The sequence below is a fragment of the Mauremys mutica genome, chromosome 16 (genome assembly GCF_020497125.1).
Source record: "Mauremys mutica isolate MM-2020 ecotype Southern chromosome 16, ASM2049712v1, whole genome shotgun sequence".
NCBI classification, from domain to species: Eukaryota; Metazoa; Chordata; order Testudines; family Geoemydidae; genus Mauremys; species Mauremys mutica.
The window spans coordinates 29,761,283-29,782,680 of record NC_059087.1 but is presented as its reverse complement, the minus strand read 5'-3'; the positions used below and the strand labels follow the sequence as shown (position 1 = coordinate 29,782,680).

At 57.2% G+C, this 21,398-nt stretch overlaps 1 protein-coding gene across 1 annotated transcript in view; it reads left to right on the top strand.

The window, feature by feature from the left end:
* LOC123351148 (trichohyalin-like) overlaps window positions 1-21,398 on the top strand; it is a 58,793-nt gene that overhangs the window by 20,757 nt on the left and 16,638 nt on the right. Inside the window, exons 9-17 of the mRNA XM_044990353.1 lie at window positions 535-709; window positions 7,179-7,271; window positions 8,634-8,746; window positions 9,218-9,353; window positions 9,641-9,796; window positions 10,392-10,496; window positions 13,026-13,256; window positions 16,405-16,467; window positions 17,124-17,219. Coding sequence (XP_044846288.1) covers window positions 535-709; window positions 7,179-7,271; window positions 8,634-8,746; window positions 9,218-9,353; window positions 9,641-9,796; window positions 10,392-10,496; window positions 13,026-13,256; window positions 16,405-16,467; window positions 17,124-17,219 — 1,168 coding nt within the window. The remainder of the gene's footprint in view (window positions 1-534; window positions 710-7,178; window positions 7,272-8,633; window positions 8,747-9,217; window positions 9,354-9,640; window positions 9,797-10,391; window positions 10,497-13,025; window positions 13,257-16,404; window positions 16,468-17,123; window positions 17,220-21,398) is intronic.

The following is a 21,398-nucleotide window of genomic DNA, read 5'->3' as shown; positions in this document are numbered from 1 at the left end:
GAGCAAGATGATGTAGTGATTAGTACAGAGGGTTGGGAAACCAGGATTCTGTCTTAGGCTCCGCTGCACCCTGCATGACACCATGCAAGTCTCTTGCATTTTTGGGTTGTTGTTTTTTTGAAAGCCACAACCTGGTCTGAGCAGGCGACTCAGCTGCTCCAGGCAGCCACCAGCTGAGATGTGAATTCTGAAATGGTCAAGAGCTGCTGACACAAGCCTACATCCAGGTCCCCCAGCTAATGCAGTGTCATTTCACTGGCTCATGCAGAGTGGGTTCCCCCAGCTTTCAGTCCTAGACACCGTCCCCTCCAGTCCTGCATCAGCAGCTCTGGGCCATTTTGACAATCCCCACTGCCGGCTGCAGTTCTCCCAGGCGGGACGCTCCCCCTTGCGTTGATCCTTAGTTGAGGCACAGGACACTGGCACCTCCACTTGCCCTTGGAGCACAGAGCCTGCCCACGCCAGGCACTTGGAGGCTGGGCACGAAGAAGGGGTGGCCTGTCTGCCCTGCATTAGCTGCTGCTGCTCTTGCAGGTGCCTGGGCTCCAGCAGTGCAGTCACTGACGAAGAGGAGGAGGAGGAGGAGTTCCTGTGGTCTCGTGGCAGCGCCGCCTGGAGGAGCAGCAGCCCTGCGAGGTGGAGCCCAATGCCAAGCAGGGCAGAGTCCAGCTGGGAGGGTACCAGGAAGGAAGCCTGCACGGAGCACCAGGTGCTGTCCTGTGGCAGAGGGTGATTCTCCCAGGGGTGTTGGGATGGTGGCTGCACTGCAAATAGGGCTGCAAGGTGGGGACTGGGGCAGGTAGCGGAGCTGCCTGAAATTGACACGAGTAAGTGCAGAGAATTGTTCCAAGGCAGCTCTTGCATGAGACCCTAGCGGCGCATGGAGCTACGCACTATTCTGGAAACCCAGGCAAGCGCAGCGAGCCCACCAGCGACGTAGGAAAGCGCAGTGTAGCAATCCTGGCTCCTGTACCATGGCAGTAGCAGTGTGGTCCAGCAGTAAGAGCAGGGTGCTGGGGGTCTGGTGACTGCCTTCTAGTCCCACTCCTGACACTTCCTCCCCACATGGCCTTGGGCGAGTTACTTAACCCCGCTGACCTTTAGTTTACAGTGAGGATAACATGCTGCCCACCCTTTGATAACACTGGAGCCTTTGGGGTTATATCAGAGCTAAGTATTATTCCACCCAAAGTAACTGCATGGGAAGAACGCGGTCACGGCTGCAGAATTCAGCGCTCCAGAGATGGGAAATGCTGGTGCTAGAGCTGGTCCGTGTGTGTATCCCACATGGGGGTGTTTGCGCGCCGTGGGCCCAAGTCCGGAAGTTCTAACAAGCCATGTCTGACAGTGGTTCTCCTCGTGGCCCCGGCCCAGGGCACAAGGGGCAGCGCGAGCCGACGTCTCTGCAGTTCCTTCTCACTGCCGCTTGCCCCGAGTCGAAGTGCCTCTGTCCACAGATGTCTCCAGCTTTTATTCTTAATACTTGGTCAATCAATTTGTAACTAGTTTGTAGTTTTTATGTTAACGGAGCTAGCGGTTTTAGGATAGTTAGCGTAGGTAGTTTTCCCCCCACACCGGAGACTATGCCCAGGGTTCCAGGTTCAAGAATTGTGTCTCCTGTGCTCGCTCCTCCTCTGTGAGTGACGAGCATCAGCGCAGTCTCTGCTGGTTGGGTGAAATACAAATTCTGCAAAGTGTGCATCTGTCACTCTTTTCCGCTGCGAACATGCCAAGCTCATGAGCTTAGATTAAAGAAACACTGTATGAGGCCTCGTTCTGATCCAGGCCAGGGAGACCCTCCTGTACATTTGCCCCATCGGATGAGCAGAGCCCCTCTGAGCACGAGCTTAGGAACAGAGTCCACAGCTGCTAAGCCCTGGCCTCTTCTTCCCAAGCTTCCCATGAGTTTAAGGGGAACTCTCATGACTCTCTCATGATCAGATCCCCCCAAATCTGTCCATAAAAGAAGGGATCCCTTCCCGAGCCCGCCCAGGCTGGACAAGCCTTCACATGCAAATCCCAGGGGTCCAGGACCGTGAAATACCCCCAGGCCATGGGCGCCAACTTATATGGGCTCGTGGAGCTAAAGCCCCAGGAATATTCACAATCAGGGGCTCTGCTCCACCAATATTTGGAGCTAGGTTTCGCCCCTTTAAATCCCAGCCGCAGCCGGGAGTCAGAGGGCTCTGGGCTGCCGGCAGCAGCGGGGAGCCCAGAGCCTTTTAAATCCCAGCCGCGGCCGGGAGTCAGAGGGCTCTGGGCTGCCTGCAACCGCGGGGAGCCCAGAGCCCTTTAAATCTCAGCCGTGGCTGGGAATCAGAGGGCTCTGGGCTGCCCGCTGCGGCGGGGAGCCCAGAGCCTTTTAAATCCCAGCCGCGGCCGGGAATCAGAGGGCTCTGGGCTGCCCGCTGCGGCGGGGAGCCCAGAGCCCTTTAAATCCCAGCCGCGGCCGGGAATCAGAGGGCTCTGGGCTGCCCGCTGCGGCGGGGAGCCCAGAGCCCTTTAAATCCCAGCCCCAGCTGGGAATCAGAGGGCTCCGGGCTGCCTGCAACCGCGGGGAGCCCAGAGCCCTTTAAATCCCAGCCCCTGGCCGCTGATTGCCCCCTCCCCAGACCCCTGTCCCAACTGCCTCCCAGGACCCCCACCCCCTATCTAAGCACCACTGGTCCTTGTCCCCCGATTACCGACTCCTGAGACAACTGCCCCTAACTGCCCCTTGGGACCCCAGCCCCTATCTAAGCCTCCCTTCTCCTTGTCCCCAACTGCCCCCTCCTGAGACCCCACCCAACTTCCCCCCAGGACCCCACCCCCTACCTGTCCCCTGATAAACCCCCTGGACTCCCATGCCTATCCTACTGCTGCCTGTCCCCTGACTGCCCCTCCGAACCTCTGCCCCATCCAACCCGCCCTGCTCCTTGTCCCTTGACTGGCCCCTGGAACCCCCTACCCCTTCTCCAACCTTGTAATCTTGTGGCACTGACGCGTTGTAGCTTCATTTTATAGCGGCTTACAGGGCGGGAGCGGGGGGGCACCACCATTTTGGGCCCCACCAAAAATTATACAAACCTGCCGCCTATGCCCCAGGCTGGAGGGTAAAGTGCAGAAGAAGAAGGATCTGTCGGTACCTTCGGTGGCTCCGGCTGTGAATCACAAGGACTGAAACCTGCCGGCTCCATCCAGAAGTGTTGGGCCTGCTTCTTCCTCCGTGCCGGCCCATCCTCCTAGGACCCTGCCCGGCTACAGCTTCCTGGGGCATGTTGGAACCATTGGCCCTGACCACCGGGTTGTCTGGACACCTACGTTACACCAGAGGATATTTTCTTCCCTTATCCCCAGTCTCCTCTCCTCACTGACCCAGTCCTTCTGAGAGACATTGCTATGCCAGAGGACAAACCTGCGTCCGTGTCACTGGAGCCATCCCCTCTCCATCTGCCAGGCAGGAGCATGTACCCTCTGGTACCATCCTCTCCACCGCTGGAGGGAGAGCAGTTCTCAGACTCAGAGAAATCGGATGTGCTGGCTGCTCAGTCATCTCCTCACAGAGATCTGAGCCCCATCCTCCCTGATGTGACTTCCTCAGGGACCACTGGTACCCGATGCCGTGGGGTCGCCCCACTTAGTCGATCCCTTCTTTTGGCCACATTGGGGGCCCTGGAGCCCCTATGGGAGATGCCTTGGATCTGTCCATGAATCCTACCACACCTCTCTTACTCGGCACTCACCAGATCCGACAGAGTACGAGGAGGAGGACAGAGACCCAGATTTGCAGGTACCGACAGGAATCTTGTCCTCCTCTCTGGCTGAAGCCATCACTTCATCCTCACCCTCTCCGCTGGACGACCATAGGCAGTGTCAGGAGCTGCTTCGGAGGATAGCCAATGACCTCCAGAGGAGGTCCAGGACTTCCCGCACCAGCTCCTGGCTATTCTGCAGCCTACAGGTCTGAGCAAGGTGGCACATCTGGTTAACGAGGCCATCAGGGAGCCAGCCAGAGTGGTGTGGCATAACCCTGCCTCCCGCGCCCCCACGCCTAAAACGCCGAGAGAGACTGTTTTGTCTCTGCCAAAGGGGCAGAATTTCTTTTCTCGCACCCAGCATCCAGCTCGCTGGTGCTACAGGCAGCTGTGAAGAGAGCAAAATTGCATCATCCCAAACCCACCCCTGCTGATAAGGCCTTGACGAGGTTGGACCTGTTGGGAAGAAAGCTCCTTTCCCTGCAATTCTGTATTGCTATCGATCGGGGCTTGTTAGCGAATAGGATTTTACCAGCCTGGCCAGTTTTAAGGATAAGCTTCCCCCTGATGACACAGCCCAGGTTCAGCCTCCCTTAGAAGAGGGCACGTTAGTGGCTAAGATTCCCTTCATGCTGTGGTGGATGCTGCGTCGAGAGGCTCAGCCCCCGGCATAGTCATGAGGTGTGTGTCTTGGCTTTGCCCTGATAGCAAGCGTGTGAACAAAGAACAGTCCCTTGTAACCCCCACCCAGAGGATAAACTTGATCGTGGTAACACTGGGCTCCTTGCCCAAGAGCTTTCCTCCCCACGGACAGGTGGCAGCTAATGAGCAATCTGACTGTGGTCAGGATGTGCCTTTGTCTTCTAAGCCACGTGACACCGTTCGCCAGGCTTCAGCGAGGCTGCCTACAAGCCGGGCTCCTGTCTGTCTGCTCACCAGACAGGGAGTGCGTCGACACCAGGGTAACTGGTCCTGCCAGGGCCATTGCCTCTCTTACCGGGCAGTCGAACCCGGATTGAGCCAGAGTTGGTGTCCCCTTCGTCACTCTCCGCCATCGTAACCGACACATCCCTTATGGGTTGGGGAGCTCACTTGAACAGCCTCTATGAACAGGGTCCCTGGACCCACATCGATCTACGCAGCTGAGGGCAGCCCGCCCGGCAAGCGGGATCTTCTCCTGCTCATTCGATCTCTTCATGTCCATGTGATGTCAGACAATATCACCACAGTCTTTTACATAAACAGACAGGGCGGAGCAAGGTCTCTCCCCCTTTGCCTAGAAGCAGTCAGGCTTTGGAACGAGTGCATCAGAAACTGCATCACTATCCAAGCCATTTACCTTCTGGGTGCCCAAAACTCTTTAGCAGACAACCTGGGCAGACACTTCTCTGCGGCTTACGAGTGGGAGATGCACAGCTCTTCCCTGAGCGAGATATTCACTCGGGGAACATCTCAGTGGGATCTCTTCGTATCCCAAATAAACAGGCTTTCCTTGTACTGCTCCACAGGAGCTGTGGGTCACAGCCCCCAGGGCAATGGTCTCCATTTGCCATGGACACACAATCCCAGAGGTGCCTTTCCTCCGTTCCCACAGGGCTTACGAGAGATCCATCAAGACAAGGCCAGAGACATTCTCCTAGTACCCATCTGGCCCAGGCAGTTTTGGTTTCCGGAGCTCCTGAGGATGTTGGTCCATCCTCCTATCACAATCTGCCCCTTCCCAGATCGCCTTCCTCAGCAAGGGGGCAGAATCAGACACCCAATCAAGACCCCGTCCACCTCATGGCCTGGTGTCTGGGTGGGGATCATAACTAGAACATGCTTGCTCAGCACCCATCCAAGCTATTCTTATTCAAAGTAGGAAAGACTCAACTAGCACCTGCTACTTAGCTAAATGGAGACAGTTTTCTACCTGGGCTCAGCATAAGGTGCTACCTCGAAATTCTGCAAGGATCCCAGTTGTTTTAGATCACCTCCTGTTTTGAAGAGCTCAGGTCTTTCCATTGGCTTGCTGCAGGTCCATCTTGCAGCAATCAGTGCCTTCCTTCCGCCAGAAGGTGGATATTCCATCTTTACTCACCCTACAGCAGTGACATCCATGAAAGGCCTAGTTAGGATCTTTCTGCCAATCATCAAACCTACCCCTCAATGGGACCTCAATCTCAGGCTGTCACCACTCATCAGGCCACAGTTTGAATCCTTGGCAACATGCTCCATGGCCCACCTGTCCATGAAAGTTGCATTCCTAGTGGCTATTCCCTCAGCCAGAAGGCTGAGCAAGAGGGGAACCCTCATGGCAGACCCATCACACTGTTCATCACCAGGAAAATATCTCTCTCCGTCTACAACCTAACGTCCTCCCCAAGGTTATTTCTGAATGCCATGTCAACCACACTATCCACTTACCTGTTTTCTTCCCGAAACCCCATTCCTCTGCAGAGGAGAGGAAACTTCGTTCCCTTGACTCAGACACGCCGTACAGCTCTACCTGCAAAGGACCAAATCTATCAGCAGATCACCTAGGCTATTTCTTCCCATAGCAGAAAGGTTGCGAGGAGAAGCAAAATCCTCTCTGAGAATCTCCTGATGGATCTCTGGGTGCTATCAATTAGCACATATCCATCCAAAGGGCACGCTCCAGGAGAGCACAAGCTGCCTCCACAGCATCGCTGCAGAAAGTGCCATTGCTGGACCATGGCAGAGCAGCTACCTGGAGTTCCATTCGCACAGTCACAAAACATTACGTACTGGTTCAGGCTGCCGCTGTGGATGCAGCAGTGGGACCTGTAGTACTTCAAGCATCTTCCTTGCTGGCACCCCTGCACCCCCTCCCATCTGAATAGTGCTTGTCAATCACTCATGCATGGAATACACATAGGGACCAGCACTCGAAGAAGAAAGGGAAGTTACTTGTAATTGGGAGTTTTTCGAGGTGTGCGGTCCTGTCTGTATTCCACTGTCCACCCTCCGTCCCCTCTGCTTCAAATCCTGCTGGATTCGTGGTACGAAGAGGAACTGGAGAGGCATCAGCCCACACTGCCTCTTATGCCCCAGTCTGGAGCACGAGGAAAACGAGGAAAAGAGGCCAACGGACACTGTTTGTTAGAGTTTCAGGACTCGGGTGTATGGCGCGCATGGTCACCCACGTGGAATACAGACAGGGACCACATGTCTCGAAGAACTCCCCGTTACAGATAAGTAACCTCCGTTTGCCCATGCAGGCTGGATTCTGTCCCCTTGCACATGGTCATGTATGCAAAGGCTGTGCTTTGATGCACGTGCACAACAGCAAACACAGGGCTTGGTTGGACGGTAACGTGGGAACTCAGGGAAGAGGACCTGTCCGCTATTTGCATAAGAGAAGCTGTTGAGGTGTCAGCTGCTGGAAGGGGCTCCGGGGAAGAGCTGGGTAGGTCAGAGCTGTGTGTTTGATTCGTTGCACAGGACCTGGGCGCTGAAGAGGAGAGGCTGTTGCAGAGGAAATCCCAGCTACACGAGGCTGACTTGTCCCTGAGTGACATCCTGGGTCAGAAAAAGGTATTTTCCCAGCAGCCCCATCCAGCAGAGAGGCGCCAGGGCAGAGACATTGCACAGTGCTGCAAACCAGCTGCCTGCAGGGACCCATCAGAGCCATTGGGTCACCCCCTTGTTCACATGCACTTCGTGTCCAGAGGTGGTGGCTGCTGCTGGGGCAAGGCAGGGTGTGGCTCGTGAGGGCAGAGTTACTGATGGGACCAAGGGGCTGGCATGGAGACGGGATCAGCACCCCGCAGCTCCAGCCACGGAGGGAGGAGAAGGGAGGCTTGGAGTGTGGGTGAGAGAACTGACTCCCAGGATGGAGCAGCCTGAGTCATGCATGGACCTGCTGTCTTTTGCTGGTCTCCTGCTAAACTCAGCCCTCGACCACATGCTTCTTGGGGCTCCTACAGTGTTTGCACATTGTTTGTCCTGGGACAGCTGACAGCACTGGGAAGGAGGCCTTGGGACACGTGGGATTTGGAGAAAGCACCTGGCCAGGACTTGGCAGGGACTTGGGTTTAATCTACACTCAAGAGTTTTGCCAGTCTAGCTATACTGGTTATACTGGTTATACTGGTACTAGCTATACTGGCAAACCCTCCTACTGGAGATGCAGTATACTGGAGAAAAAGGGCCTTTGCTGGTACAGCTTATTCCAGTTCAGTGAGCAAAGGGGCAATCCTGGCAAAAGCCCTTTTTGGCAGGTAGAATCGAGCCTACACCGGGGCTTTTGCCAGCACAGCTATGGCATAAAAACCTCCCATCCTAAGTGACGTAGCCGGGCCAGCAAGTGTAAAACCTGGCCTGACATGGAGTCTGTGGTGCCCACATACCATGGTGATGGCCCCAGACAGGGCAAGCTCTTTTCCTGTATAATCTAGCCAGGCGGGTGGGGACTTCCCTGTGGCAGGGGCAGCCTGGCCTCTTCCTGGGCCTATGTTCTTGCTTCTTAGTGGAGGGGTCTGATGGGCTCCAGCCCCTCCCCACAGCACCCACTTGGGGCCTGCAGGGAGGATCTGTCCTGCTGGCCCTGTCAGAGCAAGGCAGGAAGCTATAGAGCCCTAGGCCCATCGTGGTGAAGTTCTTGCTGAAGGACCCCAAGCATTTGGATCTGTCAGCAGGAGAGTCCTGTCTGAGCGCTGCTGTTGGGTTGCCAGGGGAAGGGAGAGGTCCAATCCATGCTCGCATTACTCATGAGCAACACTCGTGTGTGTCGCTGTCTGGGGAGACCCGTCCCGCCTGGACTCCGCTCCCATTCAGCACCTGGGCCTGTGGGGACGCAGCAGTGGGCTCGGCCTGTGGCGAGGCGAAGGCCTGGGTGGCAGGGCAGGGAGATGGACACGTGCCTTTCCTGACACCTTTCCTCCCCTCTGCTCCCAGCGCGCGGTCCAGGAGCTGGAGTCACTGCGTGGGGCCCTGGAGAGGAGCCAGAAGGAGGCGGAGACGCTGGAGTCCTGCCTGAAGGAGACTCGGAGCAAAGCGGATGAAGCCAGGTACCTGGGGTGAGGTTGGGCACACAGGGACCTTGGCAGGCCAATGCTGGACGGGGGTGGCGAGTTGTCTTGCACATATGGGCCTGCTGTCACTGAAGCCAATAGCAAAATGCCTATCCAGAGCAGTGGGAGCAGGAGCAGGCCCAGGAACTGCTCGCTCCTAGCCCGTTAATGACACAGGCACTTTGCCCAGCGGAGGGCTGCGCTGGCACGTGCTGGGCGAGCCTGGGGGCCACCTCTGGCTGGCACTCACTGGAGCCGATGGCAGCCACCCTGTGGCACATGGAGGCCAGATGGCCCTGTTGCCTACGCTCCCTCGTGATCTCAGCAGCCCGTGCGTAGACCCAGAGGGAGCAGTGCATGCTGGGACCACTTGCCTCTGCACGCTGCCCTTTCCTCCAGACCCTCAGCAAGCTGCCCGGGCCCGAAGCGTGCTGCCTCTCTGAGGGTGTCGGCACCGTCTTCCCACAGGGCAGACCTGCTGCTGCTGCAGTACAGACGGGACTCGTGCCTGCGGGAGCTGCCCGAGCTGGAGAAGGAGCTGAGTGTGCTGAGACAGCAGCGCTCCACCATGCACAGCACCCAGCTGGGGGCCTTCCAGGCTGAGGTGAGGGCGGGGGTCCGAGGGTGGCCAGTGGGTCAGATGGTTCCCATGGGGGATTGCAGGAGCAGTGTCCACATTGCAGGTGGGAGGGGGAACAGGAGGCAAAGGCGAGAAGGGCAGAGGGATGGAGTAGGGAGGGGAGGGCTGGGGAAACCCCATTGCCCACTGCGGGGATAAGGGGATCTCTCACTGCACGGTCGGGAGGCCAGGCTGCTGGGTTTCCATGGGCCAGGAAGCAGCGCTGTGGACACATGGGGGCCAGGCGATCCCATCTTCTGCTCATTTCCCAGGTCTCCTCACTAGCGGCCGAGCGGGAGGAGCTGAAGGCCCGTGTGCGTCACCTGGAGGGCAGCTTGTCCTTCCTGGAGCGCCAGCTGAGCTGCTGCAAGGCAGAGTTGTTCTCTGAGCAGCGGGCAGCCAGAGCCAGGATCGAGGAGCTGCAGGAGGTAGCTGAGCTCCCCGGGGTTCCCGGCTGCTTCTGAAGCGCTGCTGTCTGGTGGGAAGGCGCCTGGTGCCGCCTCCCAGACTCCACTGGAAGCAGGTGGTGTCTGCAGAGCAAAGGACCCCCATGTCGGGCTGGGTCCTTCCCCTATCCTGCGTGCTGCGAATGAGATCTGGGCTGCACCTGTAATTCTTCAGGGGCCGTCTGTTTCCCCAGCAGCTGGGAGGGCCTCCCAGCCATAGTGTTTATTGTTTGAATTTCAGTCACACCTCGCAGCCCCAGTCACAGCCCAGGACCCCCGCGGTGCTAGGCGCTGCAGATACAGCACAGAGACACAGTCCCTGCCTCAGAGAGCTGTAAATAGTTCTCTTGTCCCCCAGCCACACAGGAGAGGATTCCCTTGGAGGCAGCGTCTCATGGCTGAGGTATAACTCACAGCAGAGCCCAGTGTCTCTCCCCACCGCAAGACCTTCTGGTGGGAATGACCCGGCCGCTGTCATCGCTGTGAGTGGGGGGGTCGCCCCCGTCTGAACAGCGGCTGTGTGACGCGCTCCTGCCTGGCCCTGGGGTGTGAATTGTGTGCGTTCTTTCGGCTGCAGTGCCTGGAGGAAGCTCAGAACAAGCTGGAGGAGAGGACGGCAGAGGGGACGGAGCTGCAGGAGGAGACCACGCGACTGAGACTGCAGCTCAGGGAGCTGGAGAGGGTGAGGGAAGCCCAGGTTCAGGTCAGAGGGTTTCACATGGGGAGGGAGGGGAGCAGGAGCAATGGAAGGTGGGAGGTTTGCTTGGTAGGTTTAAGAAACTGTCCCCCTTTGTATGCCACACCCCCTTCCACTTCCAATAGAGAGGGGTGTGTACGCACACACACGGGTGCCCAGGGCTGCCCCTGTCCCCGTGCGGGCCTGGTGGGAGTTGGGTGGTGAAACTGGTGGGGCATGAAGAATAACGGGGTGAAGGCAGATCTGCCGGGAGACCTCTGCCAGCAGCGAGTTGTATCTAGCCCCCGACGGGAGAGATGAGAACCCCATTGCTAGGGGGGGTCAGACTGGAGGTTCACAGCCCTGCAGCCGGGGTCTGCCGATGTTTCCATAATGTGAAATACGCCTTAATAGACAGTGTCTCCCGGACCCCACCTCCCCTCCCACAGGGCATCGCCCGGACCCCACCTCGCCTCCCACAGGGCATCACCCGGACCTCGCCTCCCCTCCCATGGGGCATCGCCCGGACCCCGCCTTGCCTCCCATGGGGCACCGCCTGGACCCCGCTTCCCCTCCCGCGGGGCATCGCCCGGACCCCGCCTCCCCTCCCACGGGGCATCGCCCAGACCCCGCCTTGCCTCCCACGGGGCATCACCCGGACCCCGCCTCCCCTCCCATGGGGCATCGCCCGGACCCTGCCTCGCATCTCATGGGGCATTGCCCAGACCCCGCCTCGCCTCCCACGGGGCAGTGCCCGGACCCCGCCTCCCCTCCCACGGGGCATCGCCCGGACCCCGCCTCCCCTCCCACGGGGCAGTGCCCGGACTCCGCCACCCCTCCCAGGGGGCAGTGCCCGGACCCCACCTCGCCTCCCGCGGGGCATCCCCCGGACCCCGCCTCCCCTCCCACGGGGCATCGCCCGGACCCCGCCTCCCCTCCCACGGTGCATCGCCCGGACCCCGCCTCCCCTCCCACGGGGCAGTGCCTGGACCCCGCCTCCCCTCCCACGGGGCAGTGCCCGGACCCTGCCTCGCTTCCCATGGGGCAGTGCCCGGACCCCGCCTCCCCTCCCACGGGGCAGTGCCTGGACCCCGCCTCCCCTCCCACGGGGCAGTGCCCGGACCCCGCCTCGCCTCCCACGGGGCAGTGCCCGGACCCCACCTCGCCTCCCACGGGGCATCGGCCGGACCCCGCCTCCCCTCCCACGGGGCATCCCCTGGACCCCGCCTCCCCTCCCACGGGGCATCCCCTGGACCCCGCCTCGCCTCCCACGGGGCATCGGCCGGACCCCGCCTCCCCTCCCACGGGGCATCGCCCGGACCCCGCCTCCCCTCCCACGGGGCATCGCCCGGACCCCGCCTCCCCTCCCACGGGGCATCGGCCGGACCCCGCCTCCCCTCCCACGGGGCATCGCCCGGACCCCGCCTCCCCTCCCACGGGGCATCCCCTGGACCCCGCCTCGCCTCCCACGGGGCATCCCCTGGACCCCGCCTCGCCTCCCACGGGGCATCGGCCGGACCCCGCCTCCCCTCCCACGGGGCATCGGCCGGACCCCGCCTCCCCTCCCACGGGGCATCGCCCGGACCCCGCCTCCCCTCCCACGGGGCATTGGCCGGACCCCGCCTCGCCTCCCACGGGGCATCGCCCGGACCCCGCCTCCCCTCCCACGGGGCATCGCCCGGACCCCGCCTCCCCTCCCATGGGGCATCGCCCGGATCCACTTCGTGTCCCACTGGTCACAGTACCTGCAGCCAATGTGCAGTGGGGCTGTAAGAGGCAGGTGCTGATGGATCTTTAACTGTCTCTAAGGCACCAAGGGATTGGTCCTTTATGAAAACTGCTCAGCGCTTTGTCTCCTTTAGCTTTTCTTCGGGTCTCCTCCTCTCCTCCCACCCTTCTGTTCCATTCCTCCTTCTCCCCTTTGGCCCCTGCTGCCTGGTCCCCGGCTGCCCCGTGCTATACTGCCTGCCTGTCTTGTTCCTGCCCCCCTGTCCAGGGGCGGCTCTAGCCATTTCGCCTCCCCAAGCACGGCGGCACGCTGCGGGGGGGCGCTCTGCCGGTCGCCGGTCCCGCGGCTCCGGTGGACCTCCCGCAGACGTGCCTGCGGATGCTCCACCGAAGCCACGGGACCAGCGGACCCTCCGCAGGGACGCCTGCGGGAGGTCCACCGGAGCCGCCTGCCGCCCTCCCGGGGACTGGCAGAGCGCCCCCTGCGGCATGCCGCCCCAAGCACGAGCTTGGCGTGCTGGGGCCTGGAGCCGCCCCTGCCCCTGTCCTTTCCTCTCCTGCTGGGCGCTGGCAGCTCTGCCCCATTGGTGGTTCCTGGTGCCCAGGATGTAGCTGTGGCCCCTGGTAGAGGGGACAATCATGCCTTGGCATATGCAGAAGATGAACTCAGCTGTGCTTGGCCTCTTCCACCCCTTGTTTGAATGATTCTCTGACTCCCGCCTCGTGCTTCTACAGACACCAGCGGCCCCCAGACCCTCTTGGAGCCCGTGCCGGTTTGTGATGGTTACACAGAGCTCTCTGTTCCAGAAGCAGGCAGCAGCTCTGAGTGGGCAGATCCGACACCTCCGAGTGCGGGAGACGGAGCAGGAGCTGAGACGCTCTGCTCTGGAGCAGATCCTGTCGGAGAAGGAGCTGGAGCTGGTGAGGCTGCGAGAGGTCGTCTGTGCCCTGACGGCTGAGAAGGAAGCGCAGCAACGTGCTATGGAGAACCTGAGAGAGGAACATGCCAGGCAGCTGGGGAAGATGCAGCAGGAGAAGGTACCAGCCCTAAGCAGCCCAGCCTGGGCTGGGCGGGGGGCTTCTGTGCATGAACGGCTCCCTCACCCCTTGCTCTTCTCATTCCTTCTTTTCCCCCCCCCCACCTAGCTGAATGGTTTTTATTCATAAAGGTGCAGCTCCTGCCCCATGTCAGGGAGTGGAGCTGCTCAGTTTGGAATTTAAGGGAACGTCCAGGGGTCTTTGCACCAAGTATGTGGCCCAGCTACTCTGGGCTGCTCTGTGTGGCCACCGGCAGGGGGCTTTGGGGCAGTTTGGGCCATTGGATTCCCTACTGCGCAGGTCCAGTGGCCACTGACCCCACAGAACGGGGACACTGGCAGCCTCGGGATTCCTGGCCCCAGCATGCAGCGCACCCATCCCCAGTGTTTGGGCCAAAAGTGGAGGAGGGGGAACTGGCATCAGCCTGAGAGAAGTAAATATTAAACTTGCCTTCCTGTCGGTCGGTGGTTACCAGGAGGGGGACGATAAATCTCGATAGTCTCTGAAATAAGGAGTCTGTGCGCGTGTTGCTACGTCCACGCTGAACAACAGTATCAGAACACTCCCCTTTTGGGTCACACATTCTTAAATGATATTATTTTGCAACCAGTGTTTTAAAGGGGAGCTAAAATGGAGGACTCCTGGATGATTGGAGAAAGGCTAATGTAGTGCCCATCTTTAAAAAAGGAGAATCCGGGGAACTACAGACCAGTCAGCCTCACCTCAGTCCCCAGAAAAATCATGGAGCAGGACTCCATTTTGAAGCACTTGGAGGAGAGAAAGGTGATCAGGAACAGTCAACCTGGATTCACCAAGGGCAAGTCATGCCTGACTAACCTAATTGCCTTCTATGAGGAGATAACTGGCTCTGTGGATGAGGGGAAAGCGGTGGATGTGTTATTCCTTGACTTTAGTAAAGCTTTTGATATGGTCTCCCACAGTATTCTTGCCAGCAAGTTAAAAAAGTCTGTATTGGATGAATGGACTATAAGGTGGATAGAAAGCTGGTTAGATCGTTGGGCTCAACGGGTAGTGATCAATGGCTCCATGTCTAGTTGGCAGCCGAGTGCCCCAGGGGTCGGTCCTGGGGCCGGTTTTGTTCAACATCTTCATTAGTGATCTAGATGATGGGATGGATTGCACTCTCAGCAAGTTCGCGGATGACACTAAGCTGGGGGAAAGGTAGATACACTGAAAGGCAGGGTTAGGGTCCAGAGTGACCTAGACAAATTGGAGGATTGGACCAAAAGAAATCTGATGAGGTTCAACAAAGACGAGTGCACTTAGGACAGAAGAATCCCATGCACTGCTACAGGCTCGGGACCGACTGGCTAAGTGGCAATTCTGCAGAAAAGGACCTGGGGATTACAGTGGATGAGAAGTTGGATACGAGTCAGCAGTGTGCCCTTGTTGCCAAGAAGGCTAAGGGCATATTGGGCTGCATCAGTAGGAGCATTGCCAGCAGATTGAGGGAAGTGATTATGCCCCTCTATTCGACACTGGTGAGGCCTCATCTGGAGTATTGCGTCCTATTTTGCCCCCCTCCCTCCACTACAGAAGGGATATGGACAAATTGGAAAGAGTCCAGCAGAGAGCAACAAAAATGATTAGGGGGCTGGAGCACATGACTTATGAGGAGAGGCTGAGGGAGCTGGGCTTGTTTAGTCTGCAGAAGAGACGAGTGAGGGGGGATTTGATAGAAGCCTTCAACTACCTGAAAGGGGGTTCCAAAGAGGATGGATCTAGACTGTTCTGGCTGATGACAGAACAAGGAGCAATGGTCTCAAGTTGCACTGGGAGAGGTTTAGGTTGGATATTAGGAAACACTATTTCACTAGGCGGGTGGTGAAGCACTGGAATGGGTTACCTAGGGAGGTGGTGGAATCTCCATCCTTAGAGGTTTTTAAGGCCCAGCTTGACAAAGCCCTGGCTGGGATGATTTAGTTGGGGTTTGTCCTGCTTTGAGCAGGGGGTTGGACTAGATGAACTCCTGAAGTCTCTTCCAACCCTGATATTCTATGATTCTATGACTTGTCTACATTGGAAAGCTAATTTGGAGTAAGGCGGGTGAATTGAAAGCGCAGTAGCTATTCTGGAATAACTCCATGTGTGGGTGAGCCATAAAAGACCCAGAAAAAAAACCAACCCCTATTATTGACTTCTGATAAGTCAGTTAGGAACAGTTTGGCATGTACAGTCTGATTGGCTGCTGTACCAGGATAAAGTAGTTGCATCTCTGGTCTGATTGGTCTAGTCAGTGTTCAGTGTCTCCAAGGAAATAATGTGTTGATGTATCACATGACGTCTTTCAGTTACTCATGGACCAGAATTTTCTTCATGCTTGTAGCAATAAGAATGAAAAAGGAGGTCTGGGTATATTGAACTGTATATACACAAATTTAAGGAGGATGGGAAGTGAGATGAGACAGTAGTTTTATTGGACAGCTCTGAAAATGGCTAAAAGGGGCATCATGAAATGTCCTGGTTTGTTGTCTCAATAATTTCTATATCAAACGTGCCCAGTTTACCAGTCAAATTATTTTTCTCACTGCCCAACCTGCAACATTAACTGGGGATCTGCAAGTCGAGCTGGGCTCTTTTCTTCTCACACATCATTGCCTGCACTAAAGGTCACTGATGATGGCCTTGCAAAACACCTGGGTAGCGCCACAATCTTTCAGCTAGGCCCCCGCTGACACCTGGTGAGCCCCATTGCTTCCTGTGGGTTTACTCCAGGGTAGCTGACTGGAACTCGGTAGCAACTGTATTGATGGCACACAAGAAAGAACGGCACTCGCTGTTGGAGAAACGTTGGCGCAGAGATCCCTTCTTTTCAGCCTTCACTGAAATGCAGCCACCTCTGGAATGGACGCAGCTGCTGTTTTCCAGGGCACAGCTATGCTGCATAGCAGTTTAAAGGTTCTCCTGCCTTGGATCCAGTAAAGGGACAGGGCAGTAGCTTGGGTGGGAGGAATGTAATGACCTGAAGTGGAGTCTAGCCAGGACTCTGAGGCTAAGGATTCTTGCCAGCCCCGTGGACTCTGTGGCCGTGCAGTTATGGGGCTCTGGGCATCGGCAGGAGGGAACATGGGGGCTGGCTGGATTGCAGGGTGTGCAGTGTGGCTAGGTGCTGTTTTCTGTGCTGTAGGAGCTGGAGTGGGCCCAGCAGAGGGAGGAGCTGCAGTGTCTGAAGCAGCAGGAGCTCCAGGAGGTTTGTATCACACAGTCCCATACTCATGTGCCATGTTCCCTCCAGATGTGAGTGCAGCTGACATGGTGACTGTTGTTGGCATGTCCTCCAGCAAGCTGGCTTGTGCCGTGAGGAGTACCTGCAAAGTGCTGGGAGGACCTAGGTACATCACTCCCCTGTCTCTCTCACCAATAGCCTCCAGGCAGGCCATCCCCACATGTCAGTGTCTCAGTGGGGTGAGTCGTGTGATGTGGCAGATGAGCTCATGCACTGGAGTAGGGGTGAAGTCTTGGATGTCGAATTGGCTGAATGGTCCCCTCTTTCTCTAACTTGTTCTCCTTTGGCCAGGCACCTAGCTGGGTTTGCAGTGGGGAGGCAGCGTGGTCCTAGACAGAGCACCTGTCCATGTCCCCTCACTTTTCTATGCCTCAGTTTCCCCACCTGTACAGTGGGGCAGGTGACGCATTCTGAGCTGCCTGGGTGAGGAGAGCTATTTAAGGGTGAAGCTGTGGTGTTGTCAGTACATTAAATGCATTGTAATGTCAAGGAAGCCAGTCGTTCTCCATCGAGCACTGCCTGGGATCAAAGGGTCTTCCAGACAGAGAGGAAGAGCCTCAAGGGCTCCTTGTCCCGTGTCTAAAGGCAGAGGCTCCCCATTCTCATGTCTGTCTTCTCAGTTCGCAGAGAGTTTGGAGCAGGTGAAGGCCAGGGCCCTCCAGGATCAAGCCGCCTCCTTCCAGAAGGAAGTGGAGAATCTCACCAGGGTGATCGAGGTAACTGCTCCCCACGGGGCAGGGGGAGTGGGTGGGTCATGGTTTGAGGGAGGGTGAAATCTGACCCACCTGGATGTGTGTAATAGAGCCATGGATTCCAAGGCCAGAAGGAACCATTGTGATCATCTAGCCTGAGCTCCTGCAGAACCAAGACCCTTCAATTTTGGTAGCTATTGATTTTCTCAAAAAATTTCCCAGGAATTTCTGGATTTTATTGATTTCCCCAAATTTTTTTTTTACTTTTTTGGGACCCGGGTATTTTTCTCAAGCGAAGCAGACAGGGCCACTCTGAAGCACCGGGCTCAGGAGTGTTACCCCCTCAAAACCAGACTCCAGTCACTCCTACAATGGCTTGCCTATAGTTGCAGCTTAATCCTCAATTTGTGTGGTTTTGGTAGGTGAAAGGCCCACCCTAGCGGATTTACCAGCGGGTTTCTCTCCAACTTTTGGAAGACTCCCCAGAATAGACTAGGTCTGTTGACCCTTGGAAGGACTGGATATAGCCTTCCGCTCCAAGGATTGACACTCGGGCCGTAATTCTTTGAAAACAAAAATAACCTTTATTTATCACAACATACCCTAACACAGTAAATCTAAAACATATTTAAAGAAACAAAAACAGAAGTTCTTACCATTTAAGACACATATTACAAAATAACAAACTCTATAGCACAGGTACAGATTGAAGTACCCAGACTTGCAATATCCTACAATTGGAAAATAGCTTTAAATGGTTACATTCTATACGCGATGGCCAGTCACATAGAGGATGCTGACAGCCAGTTCTTAAACATTAAAGACTATACACACTAAAACATACGTACCCAACTATCCAGCTTTATTATCTCAAACACACCCCTTCATACATTCTCGTTATTCTTTATGTGAGAGTCATGGTGATACTTCCCCACAGTCCTCTTTCCCTCTGCTCTGTCTAGGGACTTCTGATCTGCCAGGACTGATGTTGTCACTGCTACTGCTTCTGCCTTCATTCTTCAGTGATTTCAGCCCTTATCTTTCAGATTCTGATTCTCCTAATGTTCACTCCGGTGCCTTCCACTCACACTCACTCAAGCCTGTCAGCTCTGTACCTTAGAGATAGATTTTGGCCTATTCTGATTGGTTATTTTTACAATCCTAAGCCTTCCCACCCAGTGGTGTAGCTAGGAGTGGAAGTTTGGGTGGGCCCCAACAGCCCATGCGAGCTCAGCTTCTCCCACGACGCCACGCCCTCTTCCTAGCCCTGGTGCCCCAGACACAGGGCTTCACTTGCCGAGCTGGGCGCGTGCATGGGGTAAGGACCCACCAGTGTGGGTAGCTGCTGGGGTAAAAGAGGTCTCCCCTCTTCGGGCTGAACATTCCCCACATTCCTTAGGGCAGAGGGGGGATAATATGCACTGGACCTTCCCCTCCCCCCCTTCAGTTGAGCAGACTCCAAAGGCTACCCCACCTCGCAGGACACCCAGTCAGGGAAACAGGTTCCCTGGGCCTCGCCATCTTTGGAAGAGAGAAAGTTTATCCAAAGTGGGAAGGGAAAACTGGGGCTGGGGCCAGGGGGAGCAGAGGCCAAGGGCTGGAGTTGGGGGAAGGGGCAGGACCCAGGGGGGCACACGACATGGGTGAGGCAGCAGAAGTGGGGGGCATAGCAGAGCCTGGAGCTAGGGGCACAGGGATGGGGATGGGGTGCAGGAGGGATCGGGAGGCCTCTCCAGCCAGTCCTTACTGCTCAGCGGGCACCAGACGACGAGGCTGCCTGGGGCGCACAGGCTGCCCATGTGGCAAAGGGGGGCACTGCCAGGGCTCGAGCTCTGCTCCGACCCCGGCTTGGTATCCATCCGCCCGGCTAGCCATGCCTCCCTTTTCTGCCAGCGTTGCTGTGTCCGTGCAGCTGCCCTTGCCCAGCCCAGCCACACCCCTGGGCGCCCGGCCCAGCCCTGCTCTGGCCCCAGCACTAGCCCCAGACCTGCCCTCACGAGGCACAGCCCCTGCCTGAGATGAGTCACCTCCTCCCAGCCTGTGGATTCAGGGGGCCCCAGCCCTGCCCGTGCTCCGTCCTGGATTTCAGGTGCCCGAATGATGCTCTGGGCCACTGTGGCAGCACTACACCCCTGCTCAGATTTGGGTGGGCCACGCCCTGTTCTCACCAATCAGGTTTAAGACTATCTGTCAATCAAAGACCTGATTGAAGACCTGCGCCTTAGATGCCGGACCTGATTGAGAACCTGTGTTATGCTTAACTGCCCCCGTCCCCCTTCAGGTTTTGGAGGGCCCTTTGCCTCACCTCAGTCTGCCTGCTTGGCCAAATCTCTCCCAGGCCTCCATTTTGGATTTCTCCGACTCTGACTGCTTGTGACCGCCATCTTGTCATGGCTAGCCACCTAAACCCACCCACCCTCGTCAATAAACATGTCAGTGTATCCTGACGCCATGATTCACTCTCACCCCCCTACTTCTGTTATTTTACACATGTTTAATTCCGCTCTCTCCCTGCTTTAGCTCGTGCTGGCAGCCCAGCTATAGGCCTTACACAGAACAGAGCCGCTGAAAAATCCCCCGTATCAGAGGGGAGCAGTAGGCTGTAACCCATGAGTACTGGCCCCCTGCCGGACAGAGCACCCTCGTGACCCCGCCCTGCCCTGCTGCCAGCAGTGGGCTCTGTCCAGCAGGGGCCGTGGACAGGGTTCTGTGCCGGTGGTCTCAGCTGCCAGGACCAGGCTCCCTGCCCGTCTTTCTCCCCCATGGCACAGCAGCAGCAGCCACCAGCTGATAGTTACCCTCCTCTGCGGGGGAGGCCAGCAGGAACTTGGCACTCAGGGAGTCACGGTTGCACCCCATGAGGCCGGACACCTGCCTGACAGAGCCTCCTCCTCACCTGCCGTCTGCTTCCCTTTTCTGCACAGTGGGGAAGCGAGAGGGGCAGGGAGCCGGGTCTCAGCAGCTGAGGCCACCTGACTGCTGCATCATCAGTACTCCCCTCCCTCTCCCTCTTGGCCCCCAGTAATACCTAGCACCCCCAACCCACTGCGCTTTCTTTTCAGTTTTTACCCACTTTCACCCATTTGTTAAATTTTGGACAAACGCAGATAAATTCCTGGGAAATTTATATATACACAAGCAGAAAACAAAGGGCCTTTGCACAACATAGGCCAGAGAGCAGAGCCCTGCTAATGAGCTGGGTGGGTCTCATTCCAGCCCATACGATAAGAGGAACCCATGTCCCGATTGCTGCTGGCCTTTGCCCATGTGCCCCAGCAGTTCTAGATCCTGGACTTTGCTCCGCTTGTGGCAGTCATTTCCATGGCAGCAGGCTGTGGTGAGCTCCCCAGAATAGCTAATAATGAAAGTGCTGCCAGTGTCCTCCACCCTGGTGACCCCAATACTCTGTAGAAACCGGAGCGAACAAAGCCTCTAGTCCATGAGGTGGGTGAGTATTACTATCCCTATGCTACAGATGGGGAAACTGAGGCAGGGAGCAGGGCAGAGATATGCCCACAGGCACGCAACAAGTCCCAAGGCAGAGCTGGGACTAGAACTCACATTCTCTGATCCTCAGTCCCTTGTTCTAGCTCTCAGACAATGCTTTCTTCATGCTGAGAACCAGCAGCTGGCTGCCTGGGCGGGGGAACATAGAGATCCCTAATTCAAGGCCAGATGTTTGTTGTGATAAAAGCTGAAGCACAGAAGAGCACTGGCCAGATCAGCTGTGTTTTCCACAAACAGTCCTTCCCTTTTCAAGTCCCCTACTAGGTCTGTGTAATGGCAGGGTGCACATGGCCAGACACAGTAGTGTCCACTGGGCTGAGGCAGGAATCGAGACTAGTTACCAAGCTGAGTCGGGAGACAGGTACGGAGCTCAAGCCGGGCTGGGGCTGAAGGCAGGAGCAAGTTGGGACGAAAGGCAAGTCTGCAGCAGCAGCAAGCCAGAGTCGTCACTGTCGCCCAGCTCCCTCCCTGGGCCAGCTTCCTGGTTTAAATAGTTGGTGTGGACCAGTCAGGTGCCCACAGGGTTCCATGGCTCTGGCCTCGTCGGGCAGGACGCCCTGCGGTGTCTAACCCTCCAGTAATTGTTAGGTGCTGCTTCTCATGGCGCCCAGTGGCAGCGAGAAGGTGTCGGTCGCCCAAGACTCTGCCACCCTGGATTCCAGCCCCCCAGCTCCTTACAGTCCAGGTGGGGTGCCC